Genomic DNA, 24,816 nt, shown 5'->3' on the forward strand with positions numbered 1-24,816 from the left:
AGAGAAAGAGAGACTGGGGAGGGGATGACTGGAAATCGGAGACCAATATTAATGCCGTTTGGAGAAGACCAAGGGATTGGGAATGCAAGGTGCTGTCACTCTATTGAGAGGGTGGCCTTGGACATGAGGCCAGGGCCAGACGTGGCGGTGAAGCATTAAAGTGGCCTGCGCTGGGGGGGGGGGGGGGGGGGGTTACCCTGCTGTTGCAAGGATGGTCGACCTCCAATGTGTTACCCTTCCCTTTGCTCCCTGTTCATCCAGGTATTCACCAGTTTTTCTTGCTCCCTGAGGCATGGTCACCGTCTACCTCCTATTCATGACCCTCTGGGTTTCCCCAGCACTTTTCTCAACCCCAGCATCTGCGTAATTTACCACAAGGTTTCACAACGTGGCTTGGGAATTTTCCACTGGAATTACAAATCCACTTTAATGTTTAATCAAGTCACAGACAACTAGACCAGTTGTTGACTAGGTTTATTGAGTTAGTACAGTTAAATAGAACAAAATACTTTCAAGCACAACGTTCAATGAATCGCGTCCACAGACAGGTTCGCGCTAAAAACAGCGCTTCTGCGGGGATAGAGCAGGGAACCCCATCCGGAAGCATTTTTCAGCTGATGCTGCACATTCTCCACAATCCCTGCGACATCTTCCCATGGACAGCCACCCTGGGATGCCGCTTGGCAATGCAGTCACATTCACTCAATGACACCACAAGCTGCAGTGAATATCTGATCTCTAGCCATGATCACAAAGTTCTTCTTCACGTGCCTGGGTGGTTTAAAGGGCAAAGCAGCTAACATTAATACAGTGGTATTTCAACCAGTGGTTCTCCATCTTTTTCGGCACCACTTTAAGTCATTCCTCACTCACCTCAGAGCACGAATGGCATGGGATGCTGTGGTTAAGGAGTTACTGAAGTTGGAATCAAAAATGTTGAAAACCACTGGTTGAAATGTTCCAGAGGAGCAATAAAGGATCTAATTATTCACACTGAAAGGTCACAAGACATCCGGTGGACAGGATTTGGAGAGTGAGGGGAAAGGTATTGCCCGTACTCCTATATGCGAGTCACGGCTACACAATGTAACAATGCAGGCAGTGAGGGGCAGGACGAACTGGCAGCAACGGCTGCGGCTCAGCTGTTAACGAGAAGCCGATGGGAGAACATCGTGTTTTTTCCATTGATTTTATTACGTTACTTTCCCCGTGTATCCTTTCAGTAAGCGTGGTTTTCTATGTAGAGAGACTGGCTGGCGGCCCCGTCACTCTCAGTGCTCGGCTCGTACTGCCCGAGGGACGCCAAGCTGTTCATCTGCAAGACAGGGAATGGCCAGATGAAGCAGAAAGCAATTCTTGTTTCAAAAAAAAGGCCAGAAAATCTGACTTTCCTGCCCACCGAGGGGACCAATTCCCCTAGACCCAAGCTTCATGGCCAATGTTGGCACTTCACATTTTTAAATTCTCAGTCTGTTTAAATCCTGCGACTTATTTGTGCCTTTCCCATTTTTCAATTAATATTCCCAATTCACAGGAGAGGCAAAGGACTGGAGGTTTGGTTCAACACCAGGATCCCTTGCAAATTCCTACAGAGGTGTGGTGGAAGGTGTGCTGACCGGCTGCATCACGGTCTGGGATGGAGACACCAATACCCCTGAGTGTAAACCCCTGCACAAGATAGTGGACACAGCCCAGGACATCACAGGGAAACCCCTCCCCACCAACATCTACAGGGACCCACCCTCCCCACCCAGCACACGCTCTGTTCTCACTGCTGCCATCAGGAACGAGGTCTCGGTGCCACAAGACTCGCACCCACCAGGTCCAGGAACAGCTGCTCCCCCTCCACCATCAGACTCCTCAACGACCAACTCCATCAGGGCCCTGTTTGAGGACCCTGACTTGGTGCACTTTAGTGATTTTTAAATTCTCTCTGTATTGCAGTTTGTTTACATTTCCTTATTTGTTTACGTGTAGACTGAGTACAGTTTTTTTGCATTACCAATTTGTGGTAATGCTGCCCCGCCCGCAGGACAAAGAATCTCAGGGTTGTATGTTATATCGTATGTGTGCTCTGATAGTAAATCTGGAATCAATTCAATTTTGTGACCACCCATCCTTTTCAACTTAGCCCATTAAACCTCTCCCTTCAACCAATCCTCTTCACCCACCTTAGTATTGTTCTATGCAATCCCACCTCAAAATTCAACACAATTCCTTTGTAGCAACCTCAGACAATTCATCTTGTGAAGGTCACAGCACGGTAACTGGCCCTTCAGCCCACGAGAACAATTACACCCAATTATCCTAAAACCTGGTAAGTTTTTGAAGGGTGGGAGGAAACCACGCAGACATGGGTCGTTGGCACTCGAATGGCGATGCACTAACCACTACACTGACCTTGACGCCCACGTTTATCTTGCTGCAGCCTAGGTACCCGTTAGGAAACTGCCTCTTCAAAGTCAGCAGATCTGGTCATCACTAAATGTCCACGGTCAGCTGACGAAGGTCAGAATCCCCATCTGAACTGTATGTGAGACCAGGTCTACGTGCCCTCTGGGGACCCACAGCACATGGGCAACCTCCAATCCTCAGAAGCATTACCTCAGCTCGTTTCATGAACTCATCCTGTGCAACCTGCAAGTTCTCCTTCTCCCCACGCCAGGCATTCAGTGCAGAGGCCTGCAGGGCTCGGCCGAATGAGAAGGTCAGTGCCCATGGCTTTGGCAGTGGACATTTATTGATGGCATTGAGGTTGATGGTGGCTTCCTCCTCACTCTGCCCACCGGACAAGAACGTGATGCCTGGAAGAAAGCAGACAAGAGTGGAGAGTGAGGTCTAACTTACAGCTGCACCATCCCGCCACCAAAATGGCTGGTGGCTCAAGGAGTGTGTTCTGGAAGTTAACCTTGCAAAGACTTTATTCCCTGGAGCAGAGAAGAACGAGGGGAGATTTGATCGAGGTGTTTAAAATTGTGAAGTGGACAGACAGAGTAAATGTAGGTCGGATTTATCCACTGAAGGTGGGTGACATACAAACCCGAGAACAAGGGTTGAGTGAAAGGGAAAAAGCTTAGGGGAAGGAAAGAGGTGGGAGTGTGGACGAGCTGCCAGCTGAAGTGGAAAATGTGGGCTCACTTTTAAGAATTTGAACAGGTCCATGGATGGGTGGGGTATGGACTGGGTGCAGGTCAGTGGGACTAGGCTGAAAAATAGTTCAGCAAAGACTAGAAGGGCCAAAGGAGCCTGTTTCTGTGCTGCAATGTTCTACAAGGTGAGTAGGCTGCAACACAAGGCTCTAGAGTTCATTTAAAACTTGGAGCACATTTTAATGTGACTTTTGGACAGAAGAGAAGAAATGCTAAGAGTAACTTTTCTGCTCAGGTCAGTCCTCTGTTCCGTGCAGTTAACCCGATTACCAGATGTAGTGTGATCCACAACGATGGTTTTCTAAGATCCCTGGATAATTATAAATGTCATTTACATGTCTCTGCTCTCTATACTACCCTGGTCATGTTTGAAGGAAAAAAGTGAACACATCAAGGTGTAATTTTATACACCACAGCCACTCAGTGACATGACACCAACACTCTGCCCCCCATTAACATCAGTCTGGTCACAATCCAGTGACAGCCATATCACGCCTGACCTTGATGGAGGATCCTCATACCTGGGACAGCAGGAGGGACAGTGCGTCGCAGAGCAGTAACTGTGGCAGTGGCAATCTCTTCAGGGGTGTACTTGGTTGGACAAGAATGGCCAGGAGTCACCATGTTGGGCTTTAGCAGAGTTCCTTCCAGATAAACATGGTGATCACTTAGTGCTTTATAGACAGCGCTCAACACCTGAAATGCAGAGAACACATTGGTGCGACACAGGTGTACAGTGGAGAGCATTCTGACTGGTTCTATAACTAAATGGAACGGAGGTATCAATGTCCAGGTCAAGAATAGGCTACAGCGAGCAGTGAACTCAGCCTGCGACATCACGGGGACCAGACTTCAACCCGTCAAGGACATCGACCAGAGGCAGCAGTGTCTCAAGCAAGCAGCCTCTATCCTCAAGGACCCCCACCTCCCAGGCCGTGCCTTCTTCACTATGCTACCATCGGGGAAAGTTACAGGAGCCTGAAGACGAGCACCCCCCCCCCGAGTCACTGAGTGTCCGTGGCTTCTTCCCTGCTGCCATCAGATTCCTGAACAGGCAACGACCCCCAGACACTGGTTCACTTTCTCTTCTCTTGCACTAATTTATTTATTTTTAAAATGTAATTTATAGCAATTTTGACGCAAAACCATGAATTTTGTGTTATGTTCAAGACAATAAATTCTGACTCTGACCATATTTTCCCATAGGAAAGTTCCAAGAAAGGTTTCTCAGCCCAGTTTATGGAAATCCAATGGCTAGAAGTTCATCTGGGTACGTGCATACATTGTGATTCAGACTGGTCCCAAATTGACCAGCAGACACCATTAACTACCATGCTACTTACTACAGGGAGCCTCATCTGCACAATTTTCAGGTACAAACGTGATGGGAAAGAAAAAGGTCTCCATTCTCTCCAAAATGCAACTAGTATTTTGGATAAACTAATTGCTTGGCCATATCCACAACCAGGACTCTTGAGGTGGAGTCTTTCAGAGAGATCCAAGCCAGGCTTAAATGTCCATTTAGGGCACCTGAATATAAGAAATAGGCTATTGGCCCGTCAAGCCTGCTCCCCCATTCAATGTGAATAGGCTCATCTCCACCCACCTGCCTTTTCCCTAGATCCCTTAATTCCCCGACTATGTAAAATTCTATCCAACCTGGTCTTAAATACATTTACTGAGGTCACCTCCACTACTTCAACAGGCAGCGAATTCCAGATTCCCCACCCTCTGGGAAAAGCCGTTCCACCTCATCTCCGTCCTAAATCTACTCCCCTGAATGTCCCTCATTCTGGACCTGCCCCCCCCCCCACACACACCAATGGGAACAACTTACCTACCTCTATCTTATACAATTTTATATTTCTGTAAGATCCCCTCTCAGTCTTCTAAATTCCAGTGAGTACAGTCCCAGAAAACTCAATCTCAATCCTGGAAATGTTTATGATAGGTATTAGTTCAGAAGGGGCCAGAGTGTGCATTACCAGAGTGGAACCAGTCAACTCTTTAATTTAAAAAAAAGACAAGGGAGTTCCACAAAACTACAGATCCTGATGCCCTGAAAAAGATGCAGTAGTGGCTACTTTAGCCCGGTGTGGGTTAATGGGTGACATGGTGTATTTGGGGGTCATGTTGGCGTGCTGTATCTCTGGGAAGAAACTGGAGCCTCCGGGAAAACCCACGCAGACACAGGGCGAACATGCAAACTCCTCACAGACAGCGTGGGATTGGAACCCTGGTCTGGTCCTGATCGCTAGTGCAGTAAAAAGCGATGCACTTCACCACTACACTAAGCGTGTAATTGGGGTTCCGAATGCAAAAGACCAGTCATTAGATTTTTTCATTGACCACGATTGTTTTCTGTGTGTCTGTACATTTATCATTTACTCCACCCTCAGATTCTCACCATTATGGTGAGATTGTCATGGCCAAAGGGTGGTCGTGGGGACAAGCTCCCACTGCTGCTCAAATGCTCTCCACGATGTGTGACTCAAACAGCCTCTGCCAACCAAGTCCATCCCCTGGCCTTCACGTGCGGTGTAGTTCTTGTGTCCAGAGGAGCAGTTCTCAGTGACAGAAGGGGTAAAGGCGGGCCACTGGCGCCTTGAAAACCATTGCTCTGGACCGATGGGGATCATTAACAACAGACGGTAACTCATCTAGAAGAGGAAAACTCTGATTTCAACCCTCCGCTCTACCCGTTCACGGGAAAGGCTTTGGGAGGTAATGCTTAGGAAAATTCCAGAGTCAGGAATCCTGAGGTTTATGATGATGGCGCTCCCGGAGCCACTGTCGCAGCAGCTCTGCCGCTGGTGAGGACCTGTGGGGAGTGAGGGAGCGGAGACACAGCTCTCCTGCAGGGTTCAGCCACCCAGTCGATTCTGCACGCTTTGAATGACCCATTGAGTGAGCTGAGATGGGCTTTGAGATCCCGCGACTGCGGGATCTGCACCCAAGCTGGCAACACCAAAGATTGGCAGCAGCCATGAGGAGCTGCAGACATCAGGGAAGTGAATGACTAGAGCAGAGCATGGGAAGGGAAGATCACGCACTATCTGAGAGGGAGAAGCGGAGGAGAAGGTCTATGGGGACGGTGATCATGGCGGCAAACCAGTGAGGGGGCTCTGTGGCTGATGGACCAGTGCACGCGGCGGGGCTGGTGACTCAAGGCGAGGAACCCGTGGGAACTGCAGCTGCTGGGGATTAGCTCGAACTGGCTGGAGGGGTACCAGGTACCGGAACTCGAAGAGGTGTCAAGGGTGAGGATGGGTTCCTGACTGTATCGGAGGTTCAGATCTGGAGCTCGGATTGTCAATGGTTTGGACTGGACTGTGTGGCTGCAGGAAGCGCTGGAGGCAAATCCATGGTGACTCAGGGGGGAGGGCTCTCTTTTGCTTCTCTCTCTTTCTACTGTAAGAGGTACTTCAGGTAATTCCTGTTGGTGGCGAATCCATCTGCCTTACATCAGGCAAACAGAAATTTTATTACTCTGACAATAGATTGAATCTTTCAGGCGACTGACCTGTCGCACCCAGCCCTGGCACAGCAACTCCAATGGTGCTGGCTCCAACCTGCATCAACTTCCATCATTCCTTATCATGGTGGGGGGGGTCCCCACTGCCTGGGCAACAGGCCGGATCTCCACATCAACTTTGCCCCAGCTTGCAAGCGCCTCTGGAGAGGCGATGTTGCAACAGTGGGTACCCCTTGGATATATTTCACTGGGTAGAGGAGATTTGGAATGGCTCCAGGACACACGCACAGTCTGGACCCAAACACTTTCTGCAACCCACCTTTTCTGTGACATACTGGCAGCGCTTCAGATCATGGTCACCGTCAGGTAAGATCTCCGGTTCCACGATGGGAACAATGCCATTCTAGAACACAAGGATTGGAAATGGTGAAGGAATGTAGAATCTAGTCATTGTTCCCCTTGATTTTTGTCTGTTGACAGCAGTATTGCACAGGCACCACTGAACAAGACTGGTTTTGCAAACTGCCCTTTATTACAGCACTGAGCCACATCCAGAATCCAGGCCAATGCAACCCACCTCCGCCACTCCATTCCCTCCTTTGAAATAGGAGGATTTTGAGGCTGCATTGGAATTATTCCTGATTTTTAATCCATAGAGTAAGGACCTTGCGACTTGTCTGGGTAGCATTAATATGTTTACCAGAAGGCAGGAGCAGATATAGGCCATTTAGCCTATCGAGTCTGCCCCACCATTTAATTATGAGCTGATCCATTCTCCCTCTCAGCCCCTCTGCCCAGCCTTCTCCCTATAACCTTTGATGCCCTGGCTAATAAAGAACCTGTCAATCTCTGCCTTAAATACACCCAATGCCCGGTCTCCACAACCGTCTGTGGCAACAAATTCCACAGATTTACCACTGTCTGGCTGAAGAAATTCCTTCACGTCTCTGTTCAAAGTGGATGTCCTTCAATCCTGAGGTGGTGCCCTCTTGTCCTGGACTCTCCCATGTTTCCCATAGAATAGAACCATTGAACACTACAGCACAGAAAACAGGCCATTTGGCACAGACTAGAAGGGCTGTAGTGCTTTATGGTTCTATTTTATGGGGAAACAACCTTTCTATATTGACTCTGTCCACACCTTTTAACATTCAAAATGTTTTAATGAGACACCCCCATTCTCCTAAATTCCAACAACTAAAGGCCAAGAGGTGTCAAACACTTCTCGTTTGATAACCCTCTCATTTCCAGTCATAGCTTCTGCACCAAGAGTGCAGTTTTACACTGAATGTAAACTTTACCAAGAGGACCCTTGGAGAATCTACACCACTCTTCATTTGGACGGGAGCTTGAAGGGAGACAAGATCACCTGGCCAAGGAATGAACTGAAAATGCTTCGTCATAATCACACTGGAACCAGCTCCCTGGAACCCTCAGGACTGTACCTGCTGGCAGATGCTGGCATAGCGGGCCAAGACATTGGCGTTCTCCATGATCGCAAGTGAGGATGGGGTTGTCGCACTGATCTTCAGAACACAACGCCACTTCGCAAAGTCTGCTCCATCTTTCTTGTACTGAGCACAACGCTCTGCTAATCCATCCAAACCTTCAAAATCAAAACATCATTAGCTTCAGGAATAGCCATTCTTCCTGATACAGAGACAGCTTCTTCCCGTCCGCTATCAGATTTCTGAATGGACAGTGAGCCACAGACTCTGCCTCACCTTCTCTATTGCACCTTATATTTTAAATTTTGTGTTTAAGGAAATGAATTTTCGCACCTTGTTCTGCACAATACCACCACAAAGCAACACATTTCATGATAACGGGCTCATGGCAATAAACCCGATTCTGATCAGAGTTTTGGTTACTTAGAAAATCAGGATATTCTGATTGGGGAGGAAGTGGGACCAACATGGGGGGTGGGAGAGGAGATAAAGTGTAGATGAGACGGGGTAAAGGGAGCAAATCAGGTAACCTGCTTCACAAGCTCTTTCACCATGTTGCCATGAGTTCACATGTGTGTGATGTTCCTCCCACCTTCTTCCTCTCATGCCCCAAGTGACCTTCAACCCTCAGTATAGGACCTCCTTGGCCCATTAACCAATGCACAGTTTGACAGACGGAAGGTTCTTAAACAACATGAGCTGCACTCAGAATTAACTGGTCACCCGAGAATACTGGTGATTATTGACAGACTGGAGCTGGAGAGATCTGACAGAGATGATTTCTATCTCAATTCTAATCAGGATGGCATGGTTACTGTAGCGGTTAGTACAACACCATTACAGCACCAGTCATCAGGACCAGGGTTCAATCCCACACTGTGAGGAGTTTGTACACTCTCCCTGTGACTCTGTGGGTTTTCCCTGGGGGCTCCGGTTTCCTCCCAACATTCAAAAACGAATGAAGGGCTGTAGGTTTAATTGGGCAGCAGGAGCCCCTGGGCCGGACACCGTGCTGTACGTGTTAAACTAAATTTTTAAAAATTAATCAGTTTGTTCAGAGGGACTGTGTCTTTTAACTCACAAATATAACTGATCCATCCACTCCTGCAATTCATTGACATTGTAGACAAAACGACCCATCCATCAAACCCGGGTGCTGGAAATGCACAACCACATTCAGGGGAAGGAGAAACAATTCTTATTTCAGGCCCCTGGCCGTTCCAACTCGGGACAAGCCAGCTTGAGTGGCAGAAAAAGTGAGGCAAAACAAGAGCAAAAAACTGAAGATGGGCGATAGAGTGGGAGGCGGAAACGACTGAACCACGGACGGGTAGGACAAGCTGCAGCACTCCTCCCCATCCACCTACCCACACACACACCAGCTCTCCCCCCTACATTCCATACACAGATCCTGTACCTTGAGTGGTGGTCTCTCCGTTGGTTCCAGCTAAGGGGACAACACCCTTATCAACCTGGAAAGACAAGACAGCTTAGTCCAAGAACCTCGGGTTTCAAACACAAAATGAACATTAATAATTGGTATTCGGCACATCTCACACCTGACTTCAGAATCCAAGAACCTTAGAACGTTACAGCCCAGAAACAGGCCCTGAGCTCGCGTTCACTTCAGCTGGCAGCTCGATCCACACCCCCACCACTCTCTGTGTGAAGAAGTTCCCCCTCGTTCCACACCCCCACCACTCTCTGTGTGAAGATCTGACCTGGCTCCAGTGTTCCACGACGAACACCTTTTGGATGGAGCTGTTGAACTGTGCAGCAACCCATGAATCCCAGGGTTGAAGAGTTTGAGTCGTCATTCGAGTGGCTGACGCGTTTGGTGTAACAGTTAGCGCAACACTGTTACAGCACCAGCGATCACGACCGAGGTTTGAATCCCACACTGTCTGTAAGGAGTTTCTCCGTGTCTGCGTGGGTTTTCCCCGGGGCCCGCGGTTTCCTCCCACTATTCAGAAACATACCATCAGGTGTAATTGGGCATGGACTTGTGGGCCTGTTGCCGTTTTGGATGTCTAAATTAAAATGTTAAACCTCAGGCCTGCTATGGAGTAGTTTCTGTCTGTGCAACACTGAGATCTTCCTCAACCCGAGATGTTAGAACGTTGGGAAGGGGCACAAAGGAATACAGAGGAAGGCAAGAATTGGAAGACACATGATACCCAGGATCTAATCAGACAAATGACGGGTTCGAGCAGTTCTGTGAAAACCCAATGTCTGGAATCAGAGAGAATAATTCTGTCTCCATAACTACCGCTGAAATAACTCATATGAAGGCAGTTAGATCTAACGTTGAAAGGAGTGACGTTTGTACAAGTGCTTGGTTACATGCACAACTGGAAGCACAAATAAACCACCCCCTTCCCCTCTCTTCAGGTACAGCCTTTCAGAGAGATCCAAGCCAGGTTAAAATGTGCATTTAGGCCATTGGAACATAGGAGTTGGCCATCCGGCCCATCGTCAACCATGCTGCGGTTCCATATGTAAACTCCACCCAAGGTTAGGATTGAACCAGTCGATAGAGATGGCATCAGTACTACCTGTCACTTCACTCACCACCCTCAGCCGCCTTACAGCTGGGATTGGAACATTGACCTCCAAGCAAAGCACGGCACCCTCGTGCTTCACACAAGAACACAGTAAAATCCCCGTTACCTGGGATTCAAGCAACCGGCAAAATAAATAAATAACCAAATAGATAGAATTGGGGGAAAAGATGCTGCTCCCTGCTGGGGCGACTCTCCCGCAGAGTTTCCTGATCCTTACCTGGTCAGGGTCTTCATTCATATTGGGAACATTAGTAAGGCTTTAATCTGAAACTTAGTTGGGGGGGGGGGGGGGGGTCGGGGTTAATTATGACGGCAGCTCGATTAGTGAAGTGGTCAGTGCAACACTGTCACAGCGCCAGTGACCGTCGGGGTTCAAATTTAAATTCCCATTTGGTGAGTTACTGGATTTTCCTGATTAAAGTGAACCTTACATAATTAAGGACTACAGCACATTTTGCCTTTTAAACTGCTTATTCTTAATGCAGGTTGGGTGTTGAAAGAATGACTTTCAGGCAACTGCGATCCCCATAAGATGGCAGATACCGGGGGGTTTCCCCAATGATGAACCTTGTCAGTGTGACACTCTCTCCACGTGTTGCCCAACCACGTACCTTGATCCCTGCCAGAATGTTCTTCTCTTTGATGATGTTTATAAAGGGTGTCCCATCATCTGCGTTCTGGTACAGCGTCTCGTGGAAGAAGATGATCCCTCCGATGAAGTTCTTCACCCGGTCCTCGGCTGTCATGAGGATCTGGCGGTAGTAACGGCGGTTTTCTTCAGTATTCTCCACGCCAATCTGGGTCAGGCGCTTGGCCATGCTGCCTGGGAACAGGACGAGACAGAGCCTTGATCAGTGACAACAGCGGCGGACTGTACGTTGGGTAGCTCCAGCATATGTGGAACCAGGCAGGGCCCAGCAGTCTCCAGATTCATTTCCTGAACTTCTTCACCAGCTGGTCGACCTCAAAAATCAATCAGCCCCTCGAGACTGTGGCAAAGAGACAAAAGGCCTCTGTCCAACAGAAGGGGAGTTCTGGCACTGTTGGGGTCAGCTACCAGTCTTCCAGTTGAAGCTGGTACAGCACCTTACCTTACAAATGGTGGACAGAAAGGGACTGAGCAGGAAACATTCAGTGAAACACAGAAGTCTGCAGTTGCTGTGATTGCAGTAAAAACACAGAGAAATGCTGGAGGAGCCCGGAGGGTCTCGCAGCGTCCACAGGAGGTAACAACGTATTACTGATGTTTCGGGCCTGAACCCTTCTTCAAGGTCAAAGTATAATCAGGAAGGTGTTAGAATAAAAACTGACCGGGTTATTGATAGCGCCCATCACCAGGGGGAGGGGTCCAGACCAACAAGAGGTGTTCCTTGGATAAGAGGAAAGGTGAGAATCAATTTTGGCTCAGTGAAAGGAGATAGAAGGGAATGGGAGAAGGGGAGAGAGAGAGAGATAGAAAGAATATTTTGGGGGATGGGGTGGGAGGGAGGAGCTTTAACAGAAATCGGAGAAGTTGAGATGAATGCCATCCGGTTGGAGGTTGCCCAGTCAGAAGATGAGGTGTTGTTCCTCCAATTTACGAGTGGTCCCAGTCTGGCGGTGCACACGACAGATGCCTCAGCAAGGGGATGGGATGGAGAATTGAAATGGGTGGCCACTGGGAGATCCACGCTATTGCAGCGGACAGAGCTGAGGTCCTCAATGAAGTGATCTCCCAGTCTACATCCAGTCTCTTCGATGTAGAGGAGACCACGGTGGGAGCACCAGATGCAGTCGATAACCCCTGCAAATTCAAAAGTGAAATGTTTCTTCACTCGGAAGGACTGTTTGGGGCCCCGAATGGTGAACGCACTCAGTTCAGATGCACAGACAAACCCACAATGGGAGAGGTTTCTCAATGGAAAACACTTCCCGGTTACAGATCATTGCAGGTACTGGTTTTAGATGGGGGACTCCCACACCCAGGCCCTGATGTTGGTTTCTCAGATATTTGGTGAATGTGAAGATTGGTTGTACACGCAGTATTTGAAGGCCCGGACAGGGCCTGCTCTCTGTGCCTCCTCCAGCCGTCCCCAACCCCCCCACACACTGACCCACAGACTCATCAGCAGCCAGGATGCCCATTCCCGGGGAAACAATCTGGAGGCCAATGTCATTCAGCTCCTTCTTCTGTTCAGGAGTGAGCGCCGGGGCCTGGAACGTCATCTTCGAAACGTGGGGCGTGTGCTCAAAGCTGAAAGAGAGTACAAGATCCGCAGGTCAGTCGCACGCGGCTGATTCAAAAAACCGTCCCCTCCCTCCCCTGCTCAACCCCCAACAACACTAACCTTAGAAACAAACAACCCAGCAGCCGCTGGGGATACAAACAGGAGCAAGGAAGGGGCAGACTGACTGCACCCTGCACGTGGATGGGAGGGCTTGGAATTCTACCTCGTAACTCCCACTGCAGTCAGATTGTTGCCCCAGCTCATTACTTGGCTTTTGTGGTGACATTTCCCTTTTTGCACAGAATATCAAATATGATCCTTTCATCAAAAGAGGAGCTAAAAGGCAGAACCTGCAGACCCTGGGGTTGAAGTAAAACCACGACACTGGAGAAACTCAGCAGTTCAAACAGCGTCATTTATACAGCAAAAGATACAAAACCAACACTTTGGGCTTGAGCCCTTCGTCACGGTACAAGCAAAATGTCGGCAGGCGCCCGAGCAAAATGGTGGAGGAGAGAGGGGTGGAAAGGAGCCCGGTTCCACAGTCGGGAGGTAATAGGTGGATAAGGGAGGGTGGGCACAGCAACAAATGGGTGGGGGGGGGGAGAATGGCTGTGAATGGGGAGGGAAGTGGGTGGAGACAGACAGAGGGATGGGGGAGAAAGGGAGAACAGGGATTGGGCAGGAGAGAGGGAGAACAGGGATTGGGCCAGCAGGAACCAGAGAAGAAGAGCACAGGAGCCATGAAAGATCAGTGGGAGGGTCTGACAAGCAGTTCCACCATTTGCTGCGTTCTGCTGCTGGGCAGGTGCGTTGGTTTGTGGAGTCTGGAGAGTGGAGGTCCACTCGAGAATTTAAAGAACAGTGAAGATTCAACTGGAGAGAAACAATTTCCTCTGACACAGGGAATTTGGAACAGGAGGCGGGCATAAAGGAGTGCAATGAGGGAGTGCAGGGTCCACAGAAAAGAGGGAAAGCTGAACAAAGACAGACAGGTTAGGCTATGTGGACCATCCTGCCCCATGTCAATTCTGCCCCTTACACCCACGGCTGAAACTCACTTCCTTTCACACTAGCACAAGTTATTGCACAGTTGGCATAACGATCAGTGCAGCGCTGTTACAGTGCCAGCGATTGGGACCGGGGGTCAAATCCCGCGCTGTATGCAAGGAGTTTGTACATTCTCCCCATGTCTGTGTGGGTTTTCCCCGGGGGCTCCAGTTTCCTTCCACCCTCCAAAATGTACCAGGGGTGTAATTGGGCGGAACAGGCTCGTGCTATATGTCCGCATTTAAATTAAAAAATGTTCTCTCAATCTATCTATCCATCTGCCCTGAACACACTCACCAACTGAACATGGAACATTCCAGCACAGTACAGGCTCTTCAGCCCATGATGTTGTACTGACCTATACAAACCTGCTCCACAATGAACTCACATCTTCTATTTTCTTTCACCCACGTGCTTATCTGACATCTTACTGATCCTTCTTTGGGGAGATGAGATCAGATCAGCCCTGATAGGGGTGAAGCCCAGGGCCTGATGGGATCGGATCACCCCTGATAGGGTTAAGCAGGAGCTGGTTCAGATCAGATGGTAATGAGGAGTCAAAAGTGAGGGGCATTTTCTGACTGGGCACCATCCAACCAGATGGCATTGACCTCTGATTCCACTAAACAACCATCTCTTTTTAATGAATCCTTTCCCCCCCCATCTCCCCCCCAGATCTGCATTCACAGAGCAACCCCCTCCCCATTCAATTCTCAGCCTCTCCTGCATTCTATTCACATCTCCACTCGAGGTCTCTTGCCTATGCTCATCCCCCCGCCCCCCCACCCCTTCCTCCCTCCTGGCTTCACTGTGGAAGCAGAGGGATGGTGAAGACCCACTTCACCTGGGAGGAGGGGGGGGGTTGCCCAACCCAAGGACTGGAGGCCACAAGAAGGGGAGCTGGAGATGGAACAAAAATAGTCAAATTCAAAGCAAGATCGTTTCTGGGGCCCTAGAAACAGTGGGTTCTCAACATTTTTGTTTCCACTCACATATCACCTTCAGTAATCCCTTACTAACCACAGAGCACCTAAAGGTCAACATCTCTGAGGACTGTCCTGGAACCTCCATGTTGATGCAATCACAAAGAAGGCTCGCCAACAGCTATACTTTGTGAGGTATCTGAGGAGATTTGGTATGTCACTGAAGACTCTCGTAAACTTCTACAGGTGGATCGTGGAGAGCATTCTGCCTGGTTGCATCACTGCCTGGTATGGAGGTGCCAACTCTCAGGGCAGGAATAAATTCCAGAGGGTTGTTAACTCACATCACAGGCACCAGACCATTCCATCGAGGACGTCGACATGAGGGGGGGGGGTCTTTAGAAGGCAGCCTCTATCCTCAAAGACCCCCACCACCCAGGCCATGCCCTCTTCACTGGGCAAAAGGTACAGGAGCCTAAAGACGAGCACCCAGCGGCACAAGGACAGCTTCTTCCCCTCTGCCATCAGATTCCTGAGTAATCAATGAAGCACAGACACGGCCTCACTTTGACTTTCTCATTAGGAAGTTTCTATGAATGTTTGCTGACAAAAAACAACAAATTTCCTGATACTGAGATTCTATATAAAGGTTGAGAACTCTCGTCTTGCAATGTGTCGGGGAAAGGAAAAGGTTAATGAATAAAGCCTCTCCTCTGCTGCAATGCCTTGCAAAGAGCACAGAGATTCTGCTCTGCATGCAGAGAGAGTGCAACACTGAAAGGTGCTGATGTTAGCTCGAGTTGTTTACTGGCAGGCAGAGACACAGCATTCATCTGAACACCGAGGCTTCCCATCCCCCTCACTGGTCTTGCTGCCTGCTTAGCAGAGGATCAATGAGGCCATCTCATTCGGAAAGGATCACCATCTCCCTGCAGCAGCTACCATTTCCATGCCAGTCAGTGCTGCTCACCTTGAACTTGGAGCGAGGGTAAAGGTTGGGAAGCCCACCCCCGACTCAGACCCTGCAGGAGCATGCAAAGTGAGGGCAGGGAGAAGTGCAAGGATCTGGGGAACAAGGGTGTAGGAGCAGCACGAATGACCCATCAACATTGATACAGCACTCTGTATTGCTATACAATGTGACAACACAAAACAGGCCCTTCAGCCCTCAATTTTGTACTGACCCATATATTCATACCCAAAAAAATCCTAAGCCCTTCCTACCTTGTAACCATCAATTTTTATTCCATCCATGTGTCTGAGATTCTTAAATGCCCCTAATGTTCCAGCCTCCACCACCATCCCTGGCAATGTGTTCCAGGCCCTCACAACTCTCTGTTTAAAAAAAATTACCCCGGTCATGGATCTCAACACAAATGGAGGGGAATGGTTCCAAGGGTAGACAGTGACGGGCAAAGTGAGGACTAGATAGAGGTTTGATATCTAGAGAAACCAAGGTGGTGGGTGAGAGGAGGTCATGGAGGTATCAGAGTCTGAACCACCAGGCTGAGGAACAGCTTCTTCCCACGGGCAGTGAGAACGCTGAATGGCCATCTGAGACTCAATTGAACAAAACAATATTTAATTCTTGGTGTATATGAAAACTTGTCCTGCATATGTATCATTTGTTTGTAAGGGCCTGGTTGTTTTCACAGAGGCCGGAGAACAATTTGTTCTTGTGCAATTAGATGGCAATAAACTAGACGAGTTGAAATAGTAGAAGCTGGTACAAAGGGAGAGTTTCACCTTCCCAGAGGGTAGCAAACAAACGTGGAAATGGTCAAGCAAAAAAATGGGTGAAAGGACAAGGCAGGAGCAGCAGGATCTGGGGGACACAAAGTGGTGGATGGGTGGGGGGGGGAACATCTGTGTCTGGAACATTTCATGAAGGACAGCAGGCCACATCTTCACAATACTCAGCTGCAGAAACACCCCCCACCCCCCACAGCTATGGCTGTGGGATGAGCAGAGAGATAGGGTCAGGCCAGAGCCACACAACAGAACAGGCTCTTCAGCCCAACTCATCCGTGATGGTGGAGTGGAGGGAAAACATCTTCAGCATTTGATAAGACACAATCAGATGATCAAAGCAGGAGCAGGTCTGGGCTAGATCCCAGTCTGCGGGGGGCTGGTGTGTGTGAAGTGGGGTAGATCCAAGTGGGGAAAGAAAGTGAAGGCTTGACGTCAGTGGGGGTGGGGTGCAGGGAGAGATCCCATTTTGGGGGTAGATCCTAGTGGGCCGAACTGCCACTGCAGTGCTGGGCAGGTGGGAGACGGTAAGGGGAACCAGGTCTAGCCAGTGACAGAACCCCCACCCACAGATAGACCTTGGGAGAGTCCGGAACCATATTCAGAGAGCCAGCACAACACTGTTGGACCTTGCCAAACAAGCCGCATCTCTGCACCTTTACACACGTGGCGTTAAATGTGTAAAACACTAGGTGTGTAATTGAAGTGGTTGGACGGTGGGACTGATGCTGACCGAGTGAAGTGATCTCCCGGTCTGTAACCAGTCGGCCGACTTGTCCAACCCTTGATGAAGGGCTCCAGCCTGAAACATTCTGTACATAAAGGACACTGTTTGACCTCCTGAGTTTCTCCAGCGTTGTGTTTTGACATGAAGCCTGAACTGGAGAGACCAACACAGCTTACAGCAGCCCAGAACGCCCAGCAGCTCGTGGGAATAGGCACAGCAGGAGCCTAGAGACAGCGGTGAGGGCTCGGTCCCTGTCTAGCTCTCCTTCACCCTTATACTTAGTGATTTTCAGCGCTGCAGACTCAGGCCTGAAGCATCCCTGCCGTTCGCTTCCCGTGGACGCCGCATGACCCGCCGAGTTTCCCCAGCCCCCTGGGACGGTGGTCGGAGCAGATGGGTGAAAGTCACGGACGGATTACAAGGAGAGACGATTAAGATCATATCATACCACAGCCTTGCTCATCTACACCACGAGCCGCCTCTGTTAGTTCCCCTCAGTCAAGGTGACACGAGGTTTGCAGTCAGGACCGCAGCAAGGCGCTGACATGTGCTTTAACCGTGTCCGTGACCTTGCAGGGCAAGGAGCGAACTCCCCACCGTCTGTCTGGGACATGAGCGCTGGCCAAGCCATGGCTGTAGGAGTGCAGTGCAGTGCTCGTCGTTCTGCAGCGTCACCAACCTCCCTCCCCGGCCTTAGACACGGAGTTCGGGAAGGTGAGGACATATTCCCCCCCCCACGAACAGGATGGGGTTTTAGTGAAATGGAGGATCCACCAGGATTCCGTCCCATTGCATTAGATGCCCCCCCTCTCTCTCCCTCCCCCCTCGCCCTCTCTCTCCCCCTCCCCCCTCTCTCTCTCCCTCCCCCTCTCTCTCTCCCTCCCCCCTCGCCCTCTCTCTCTCTCCCTCCCCCCTCGCCCTCTCTCTCTCTCTCCCCCCCCTCTCTCCCCCCTCGCCCTCTCTCTCCCCCCTCGCCCTCTCTCTCCCCCCTCGCCCTCTCTCTCCCCCCTCGCCCTCTCTCTCTCCCCCCTCGCCCTCTCTCTCCCCCTCGCCCTCTCTCTCCCCCTCGCCCTCTCTCTCTCCCCCCGCCCTCTCTCTCTGCCCCCTCGCCCTCTCTCCCCCCTCGCCCTCTCTCTCTCCCTCCCCCTCGCCCTCTCTCTCTCCCCCCTCGCCCTCTCTCTCCCCTCTCTCTCTCCCCCCTCTCTCTCCCTCCCCCCTCGCCCCCCCCTCTCTCTCCCCCCTCGCCCCCCCCTCTCTCTCCCCCCTCGCCCCCCCCTCTCTCTCCCCCCTCGCCCCCCCTCCCTCTCCCCCCTCGCCCCCCCCTCTCTCTCTCCCCCTCGCCCCCCCTCTCTCCCTCCCCCCTCGCCCTCTCTCTCCCTCCCCCCTCGCCCTCTCTCTCTCCCTCCCCCCTCGCCCTCTCTCTCTCCCTCCCCCCTCGCCCTCTCTCTCTCCCTCCCCCCTCGCCCTCTCCCTCCCCCCTCGCCCTCTCTCTCTGCCCCCTCGCCCTCTCTCTCTCCCCCCTCGCCCTCTCTCTCTCCCCCCTCGCCCTCTCCCCCCTCGCCCTCTCCCCCCTCGCCCTCTCCCCCCTCGCCCTCTCCCCCCTCGCCCTCTCTCCCCTCGCCCTCTCTCCCCTCGCCCTCTCTCCCCTCGCCCTCTCTCTCCCCCCCCACCCTCTCTCTCCCCCCCCCCTCCAATTCTCCTCTGTTGAGCTGTGATGCGGACATTTCCAGATCTGCAGCCCTACGCACATTGCGTCGAGACCCGCCGAGCTCCGTGGAAGCTCTGTCCCCAGTGTGGCTATAGACCATCGGCGGGGCTAGAACACTCATCTCAGAGGATTTTTTGCACCCCATCCCTTTAAAAGGTTTCCAAAACTTATTAGAATATTTCCATGGTTTGGGGAGTGTGCAGCTTCACTTTTCTAGTGTGACTTGCAACCAGGGTGCGGATTCCCCTCTCGCCGGAGTGAGGCTGAATCGTCCACCCCTGACCTCTCCGAACCCTCTGCGACCCCCTGGGCGAAACTGCTGCCATTTCAATCTGTGCCTGAGAGCGTGGTAGGCGACCGGAGTCCCCCCCCCCCCGCGATCCCCGCAGCCGCCCCGCCCCCCACAGCCCCCTCACCAGCCGCTGCTCCGACGGTGCCTCCTGAACACTCAATGCGCTTCTGGTCGCTCCGCCGCGGGTTAATAAGGCGATTGTGATGTCGCAGAGTGACGTGACTGAGGGAAACTCCGCCCCGGGACCGGAGCGCAGAGAAGACGGGCGGGGCAGAGCCACACCCCCCGCCCAGGAGTGGGAGCCCGAACCCTGAGCGGTGGGGGCCAGAGCTGAGCGGGGAGAGTGTGGGGCGACGTGGAGTTGGAGCCAGGCAGGAGGGCGTGCGGGGGCATTTCCCACCGACCAGGTCTGCGGGACAGGGCAGTGCACTGATGTGTTGGAGAATCTCAGCAGGATGCTGCGTGGCCCGCTGAGTTTCTCCACCAGGGAGCAGGAGGCTGCACCCGCCCCCCCCCCTCCCCATTCAATGAGATCACAGCTGATCGGATGATGGGTTCATCTCCATCTGCCTTTTCCCTATATCCCTTAATCCCCTTCTATGTGAAAATCTCTCCAACCTTGACAAATGTATTTACTGAGGTCGCCTCCAGTGCTGCAACGGCAGCGAATCCCACAGATTCCCCACCCTCTGGGAAAAGCTGGATCTCCAGGCCATGTCCCCTCGTTCTGGCCTTTCTCAAGTGAGGAGACCAGAACTGCACGCAGTTCTCCAGACGTGGCCTCACTAGGACCTGGTACAGTAACAGCAGAACCTCCCGGCTCCTGAATTCCATCCCTCCTGCAATGACGGCCAACGCACTTGAGACCATCAACAAATGGTTGATGGAAGTTCTTTGTCACTAATTTCATGGGGTTGTTTCAACAAGATGTACTGATTAGGACAGTGACGTGTGGTGTGTACATAGCCCTCAGTGAGATCTCATGACAGACTGGTCCCAAAGGGTTGTAGCCTAGGGGTTCCAGGGCTTGGTGACAGACAGCAGGTGAGATTGGAGAGTTGGAAGCCCATGACCAGTGGATGAGTTCTGGGACCCTCAATTTCTCATACATTCCAACAATGCAAATGTGAACATAGGTGGGATAAGTTTGCAGATGACGGTCTCCAGTTTAGAACCACGTTGGGGAGAGCATGGGCATTAGTCCTGATAATTGGAGGAATCTCACAAGGGCATGAAGGAGAGCCCCAGGCAGTAATGAGGAACACAAGGACCTTACTGTCCACAAAGGTGGAAGCAGTTACTGTCCCATTAGCCAAGGTATAGAATGTCAGGGCAGGGAGGTTCTGGTACACATTTAGAAAACATTTGTCCCATCACAATAGAGACGTTGCATGTCAGGATGGATGCGATTGTTTAGAGAAGGGTGCAGTGGAGTTCCTCTAGCACAGAATATCTCAGTTATGAAGAGACTTGGATCAGTCTTTCAAATCTCTACAGGTGCACTGTGGGAAATGGACTGACTGGTTGCATCACGGCCTGGTTTGGCAAACACAAGCCCAAACTATCGGTAATATATCTTCACCTCCTGTGGACGCTGCGAGACCGGCTGAGTTCCTCCAGCATTCCTGTATTTTGACAATAATCACAGCATCTGCAGACTTTTATGCTTCATTCCTCTTGGTGACACAAGTGCCCAGGAATGCTGAAGGCTGAAGAAAGTGGCAAACCTAGCCCATCATGGGCTCTGACCTCCTATCCAAAGTCATCGACACAAGAAGGCAGCCAACATCATAAAAGACCCCCATCACCCTGGCCACAACCTCTTCTCACTGCTCCCTTCAGACAGAAGCCTGAAGTCCAGTCTTCTAGGTTCAAGAACAGTGTTTTTTCCAACAGCAATCAGGCTCTCGATCCTCCCCATACTACCCTAACCCTAACAATTAACTACTCCAGGACCACCAAAGGTCTGTCTGCACGACTGACCCCACACACTTCAGCACAAGCAGACAGTTGGGAGCATTTTCTTCTCCTTTCATGTTTGTCCTTTATCCCCTTTTTGTTTTAATTTGACTTCAATTGTTCGTATGTTTTACGCAACTGGGAAACTGCATCAAGGTGGACGGTCACGACTGTACAACGTGCACAATGTCTCTAAATAATTATCCAAGAGAGGCTAGGCATTTCAGACCCCAGGTCCTGCTCCAAATCTCCACATTCATCCCTGGCAAGGCAGAGGGCGTGTTGATTGTGAATTGCACCATGTAACTTTATTGTAGAGAGGAAATGAGTATTGTACAAAAGGCAGAAGAGCAGACCTGCTACACACAGAGGCAGAGCAATGTGAACAGAGGCAGAGAAACAGAACAAGGTTACACTGAGCGTATATACAATCCATCAAAGACTTTACACACTGCTCTGACACACGGAGTTTCTGGGGCCTTGCTGAGTCAGGCATTAGAAGTGGAGTCCAACAACAAAATCAACCCAAGCATCTTTCATAATCTAACAAAATGCTGTATCAGGAGGAAGCAATTCATGACACAGCTCTTGGAAACAAACTAGAAACGGACAAAACGTTGGAACAGTGAATCCTGGCCTCACGAGAGGAAAACCACCCACCCAATAAGCATCCATTCCTTCTCCATAGCAACAGCCTTGAGGGGGAGAGGGACACAAATGCCCAGAGAGCCACTAGGTTCCCAGATCATTTCCAAGATACTGCACCAGGCCTTGCAATTCGACCGAGTTTGCCACCACATCAGGCACGGATTGGAGTGTCTGAAAGACAGAGGGTAGCGATCAATGCAATGTGCGGCGGCTGGGCTGTGGGCCGGGGCAGTGGGTAACAGCTCAAGAGGCTGGATTCCAATCAGGTTGTGTGCTGGAGATGTCTGAAGATGGTACCATTTTAATTGATTTCTAATTTTGGATTTCCTTTGTGAAGTAGGTAATCAGATCATTACTCTGGGAACTTGAAACTCCTCCCCCCACTTCCAACCTGAGGCCACCTTCGAATATTACAAGCTTTATTTAAAAGTTCAATGACAGTCCAAGCAGAGTTCACCGTTGTGTCAGTTCAGGAAGCGTGGATCAGCACAGAGAATCAGTGGCGAGTCTCATGGACAAGGTCAAAAAGGGGAGGTTGAAGTGTCTGAGGATGGCCAACGAGTCCCCTCCCCTCAAATGCAGGCCCCGAGTGCCCTTCTCACTATCCCGGAGTCCTCAAATGGAGATGCCAAGCCTCCTCCCAAACACAGGCCCAAAACGCAGACCCTGAGAGCCTATCCCCCAGAGTGGCCCTGAGTCCAAGGAGCCCATCCCAAGGATGGAGAGCAGAGCTTTGGTGAAGAGGGTGGGAAGGGGGACATGAACTCACTCTTCCACTGGTGATCTCTATATTTCAAACTCCTCCAGCACCCCAAGGCCACAGTGAAGGCACAGGGGGCTTCCAGCTGACAGTGGTGTCATCAACAGCAGTTCCAGCAGTACCCACAAGCACAGTCAGGGAGGGAACATTCGCTTGGCTGAAGCCTCTGGGCCTATTGGGTGCCCTCCTGCCCCAAACCCCGCACCAAGGACATAGCTGGTCTTGTGCCCAGGTACTTACTTGTCTGACGTACTCAAGCAGGTTGTCTAGTTTGGCCACCTCAGCCTCTGCCTTCTGATGGTTCTCCTCCAGGATGCCTCTCTGGTCAGGGAAAGGGAGGTGTCACTATAAGTGCAGCCAACGGAGAACTACGCAGCCCTTTTCATTACTGCCCCGTGGAGACCTGGTCTGTCAGCAACCCCACCTCAGCCTGGTTGCTGGGGTACCTTACGGCAACATGGACCACACAAGGGCACTCAGGAAGGACTGGTCCGACTGACCAACATTTTGGATAAAGGGCAAAGGGCACAGAAGAACAAGAGGAGATTTAATTGAGGTAAACAAAAGTTTAGACAGAGTAAATACAAACAGGCTTTTTCCACTGAGGGTGGGTGAGATGCAAACCAAAGGACATGGGTTAAGGGTGAAAGGAAAAGTTTAGGGGGAACACAAGGGGGAACTTCTTCACAGAGACTGGTGAGAGTGTGGAACAAGCTGCCAGTTGTGGAGGTGAATATGGGCTCGATTTTAACATTTAAGAAGAATTTGGACAGGTCCATGGATGGGAAGGATATGGATGAGGTGCAGGTGAATGGTACTAGGCAGAATAATTCAGCACAGACTAGAAGGGCCTATTTTCTGTGCCGTAGTGTTCTATGGAGTAGAGAGGAGTGATAAGCAGTGAGGTGCAGGAGGGGATGGCAGGCTGGGGGCTCGAGCAGCTGAAGGGGGCATAAGGATTGTCTGAAGAGACATCTGCAACAGCCAGTAAGGATGTTGGTGAAGCCCATGTATGAGCCTTACCGACCATAACACAAGGGATTGAAACTGGGGCTGAATACAGAGGTGCCAGGTTGGAGAATGTGGGCACCACATTCAGAGAAGTCAACCTTCTACAGGAGTTCTATCGAGAGTGTCCTGGTCGGCTGCATCACAGCACGATATGGTGGCTGCAGAGAAATTAATTGGAGTTAATCTACAGGACCATAAGAGTCTCACCCCGCACCCCCCCACCCATCGACATGATCTACTGGGATTATTGTCTAAGTTGAGTTGGGGGAGGGAGAAGAGAGAGGGGTGGTAAAGATGGTCTGGTCTGATGGGTAGAGTTACATGGAGTTTAGTCCTGCAAGGTGATGCACCTGAGGGGTTGGTGGTGAACAGCAAACACAAGCAAGGCCATGGCGTGGTCACTTTGTACAGTCTGCGCCCCACACACAGCTGTGTGGGAATCACGGAGGAGATTGAGGAGCAAGTTACAAGGACAGCTTCAGGGAAAGATGAGCTTGGTTAGGGGCTGCTCCCATTGGGGAAGAGATACAGGGGTATGAGAGCCAGCACCACCAGGCTGAGGAACAGCTTCCTCCCATGGGCAGTGAGAATGGTGACAACTGCTCACTCTGACCTCCGAAACTACCATTTACTAGAATATTATTTATTTAAATATTGTATGAAAAGCACGGTGCGTATGTATTTTCTGTATGTATGTTCACTCTGCGTGTGTTTCCATTGTGTGATGCCGGAGAGCACTGTTTCGGCAGGTTGGACTTGTCCAATCAATGACAGTGAACGTGATCTTTCCTTGGACCTGAGGAAGCTGCAGGGAGATTCTTGGACTGTATAACATTGCAGGGGCCTGGATAAAAGAAATGGAAAGGACCAAAACCTGGGGGCAGAGAAATGGAGGCAGTCAGCTGAAGGGTGAGAGGGGAGAGGAGGTGGGATCTGGGAGTCTACCAGAAAGGGAGGGTGAGGCAGAACCCCCCCCCCCACCCCCCACCCCCACAAAATAGGACTGTGGAGTGATCTGCAGCATGTGGGCAGTGAGGGAAGGTGGAACTCTCCCTCCACTGGCTCAGACACAAGGGTCCAATCACTTCCTGCCCAAATGTGTGAAAAGGTTGCTGCAGGCAGAGATGATTTGGCCAGGGTGGGAGG

The 24,816-nt window shown here is 50.9% G+C and overlaps 2 protein-coding genes across 11 annotated transcripts in view; both read right to left on the bottom strand.

Moving 5' to 3' along the window:
* Positions 1-459: 459 nt before the first annotated feature.
* Positions 460-19,524, bottom strand: aldocb (aldolase C, fructose-bisphosphate, b). Of its 2 annotated transcripts, XM_069911678.1 has the most exons (9): positions 19,417-19,524; positions 12,730-12,869; positions 11,248-11,459; positions 9,490-9,544; positions 8,070-8,230; positions 6,944-7,027; positions 3,671-3,845; positions 2,605-2,804; positions 460-1,315 (listed from the first exon to the last, which is right to left on the bottom strand). In XM_069911678.1, the coding sequence occupies exons 2-9, from the start codon at positions 12,839-12,841 to the stop codon at positions 1,220-1,222; spliced, it is 1,095 nt and encodes a 364-aa protein (XP_069767779.1). In that variant the 5' UTR covers positions 12,842-12,869; positions 19,417-19,524; the 3' UTR covers positions 460-1,219. The 2 variants fall into 2 exon arrangements, with proteins under 2 accessions (XP_069767779.1, XP_069767780.1); XM_069911679.1 differs by lacking the exons at positions 12,730-12,869; positions 19,417-19,524 and adding an exon at positions 11,948-12,689.
* Positions 19,525-21,533: 2,009 nt separating this feature from the next.
* The window catches only part of spag5 (sperm associated antigen 5), a 47,977-nt gene continuing 44,694 nt past the window's right edge, over positions 21,534-24,816 (bottom strand). For all 9 annotated transcript variants that reach the window (XM_069911671.1, XM_069911670.1, XM_069911672.1 and 6 more), the window contains 2 exons: positions 22,900-22,980; positions 21,534-22,070 (listed from right to left, as the gene is read on the bottom strand). In XM_069911671.1, the coding sequence (XP_069767772.1) occupies positions 21,984-22,070; positions 22,900-22,980 (168 nt within the window). In that variant the 3' untranslated portion in view covers positions 21,534-21,983. The remainder of the gene's footprint in view (positions 22,071-22,899; positions 22,981-24,816) is intronic.

This window comes from Narcine bancroftii, chromosome 14 (genome assembly GCF_036971445.1).
Source record: "Narcine bancroftii isolate sNarBan1 chromosome 14, sNarBan1.hap1, whole genome shotgun sequence".
NCBI classification, from domain to species: Eukaryota; Metazoa; Chordata; class Chondrichthyes; order Torpediniformes; family Narcinidae; genus Narcine; species Narcine bancroftii.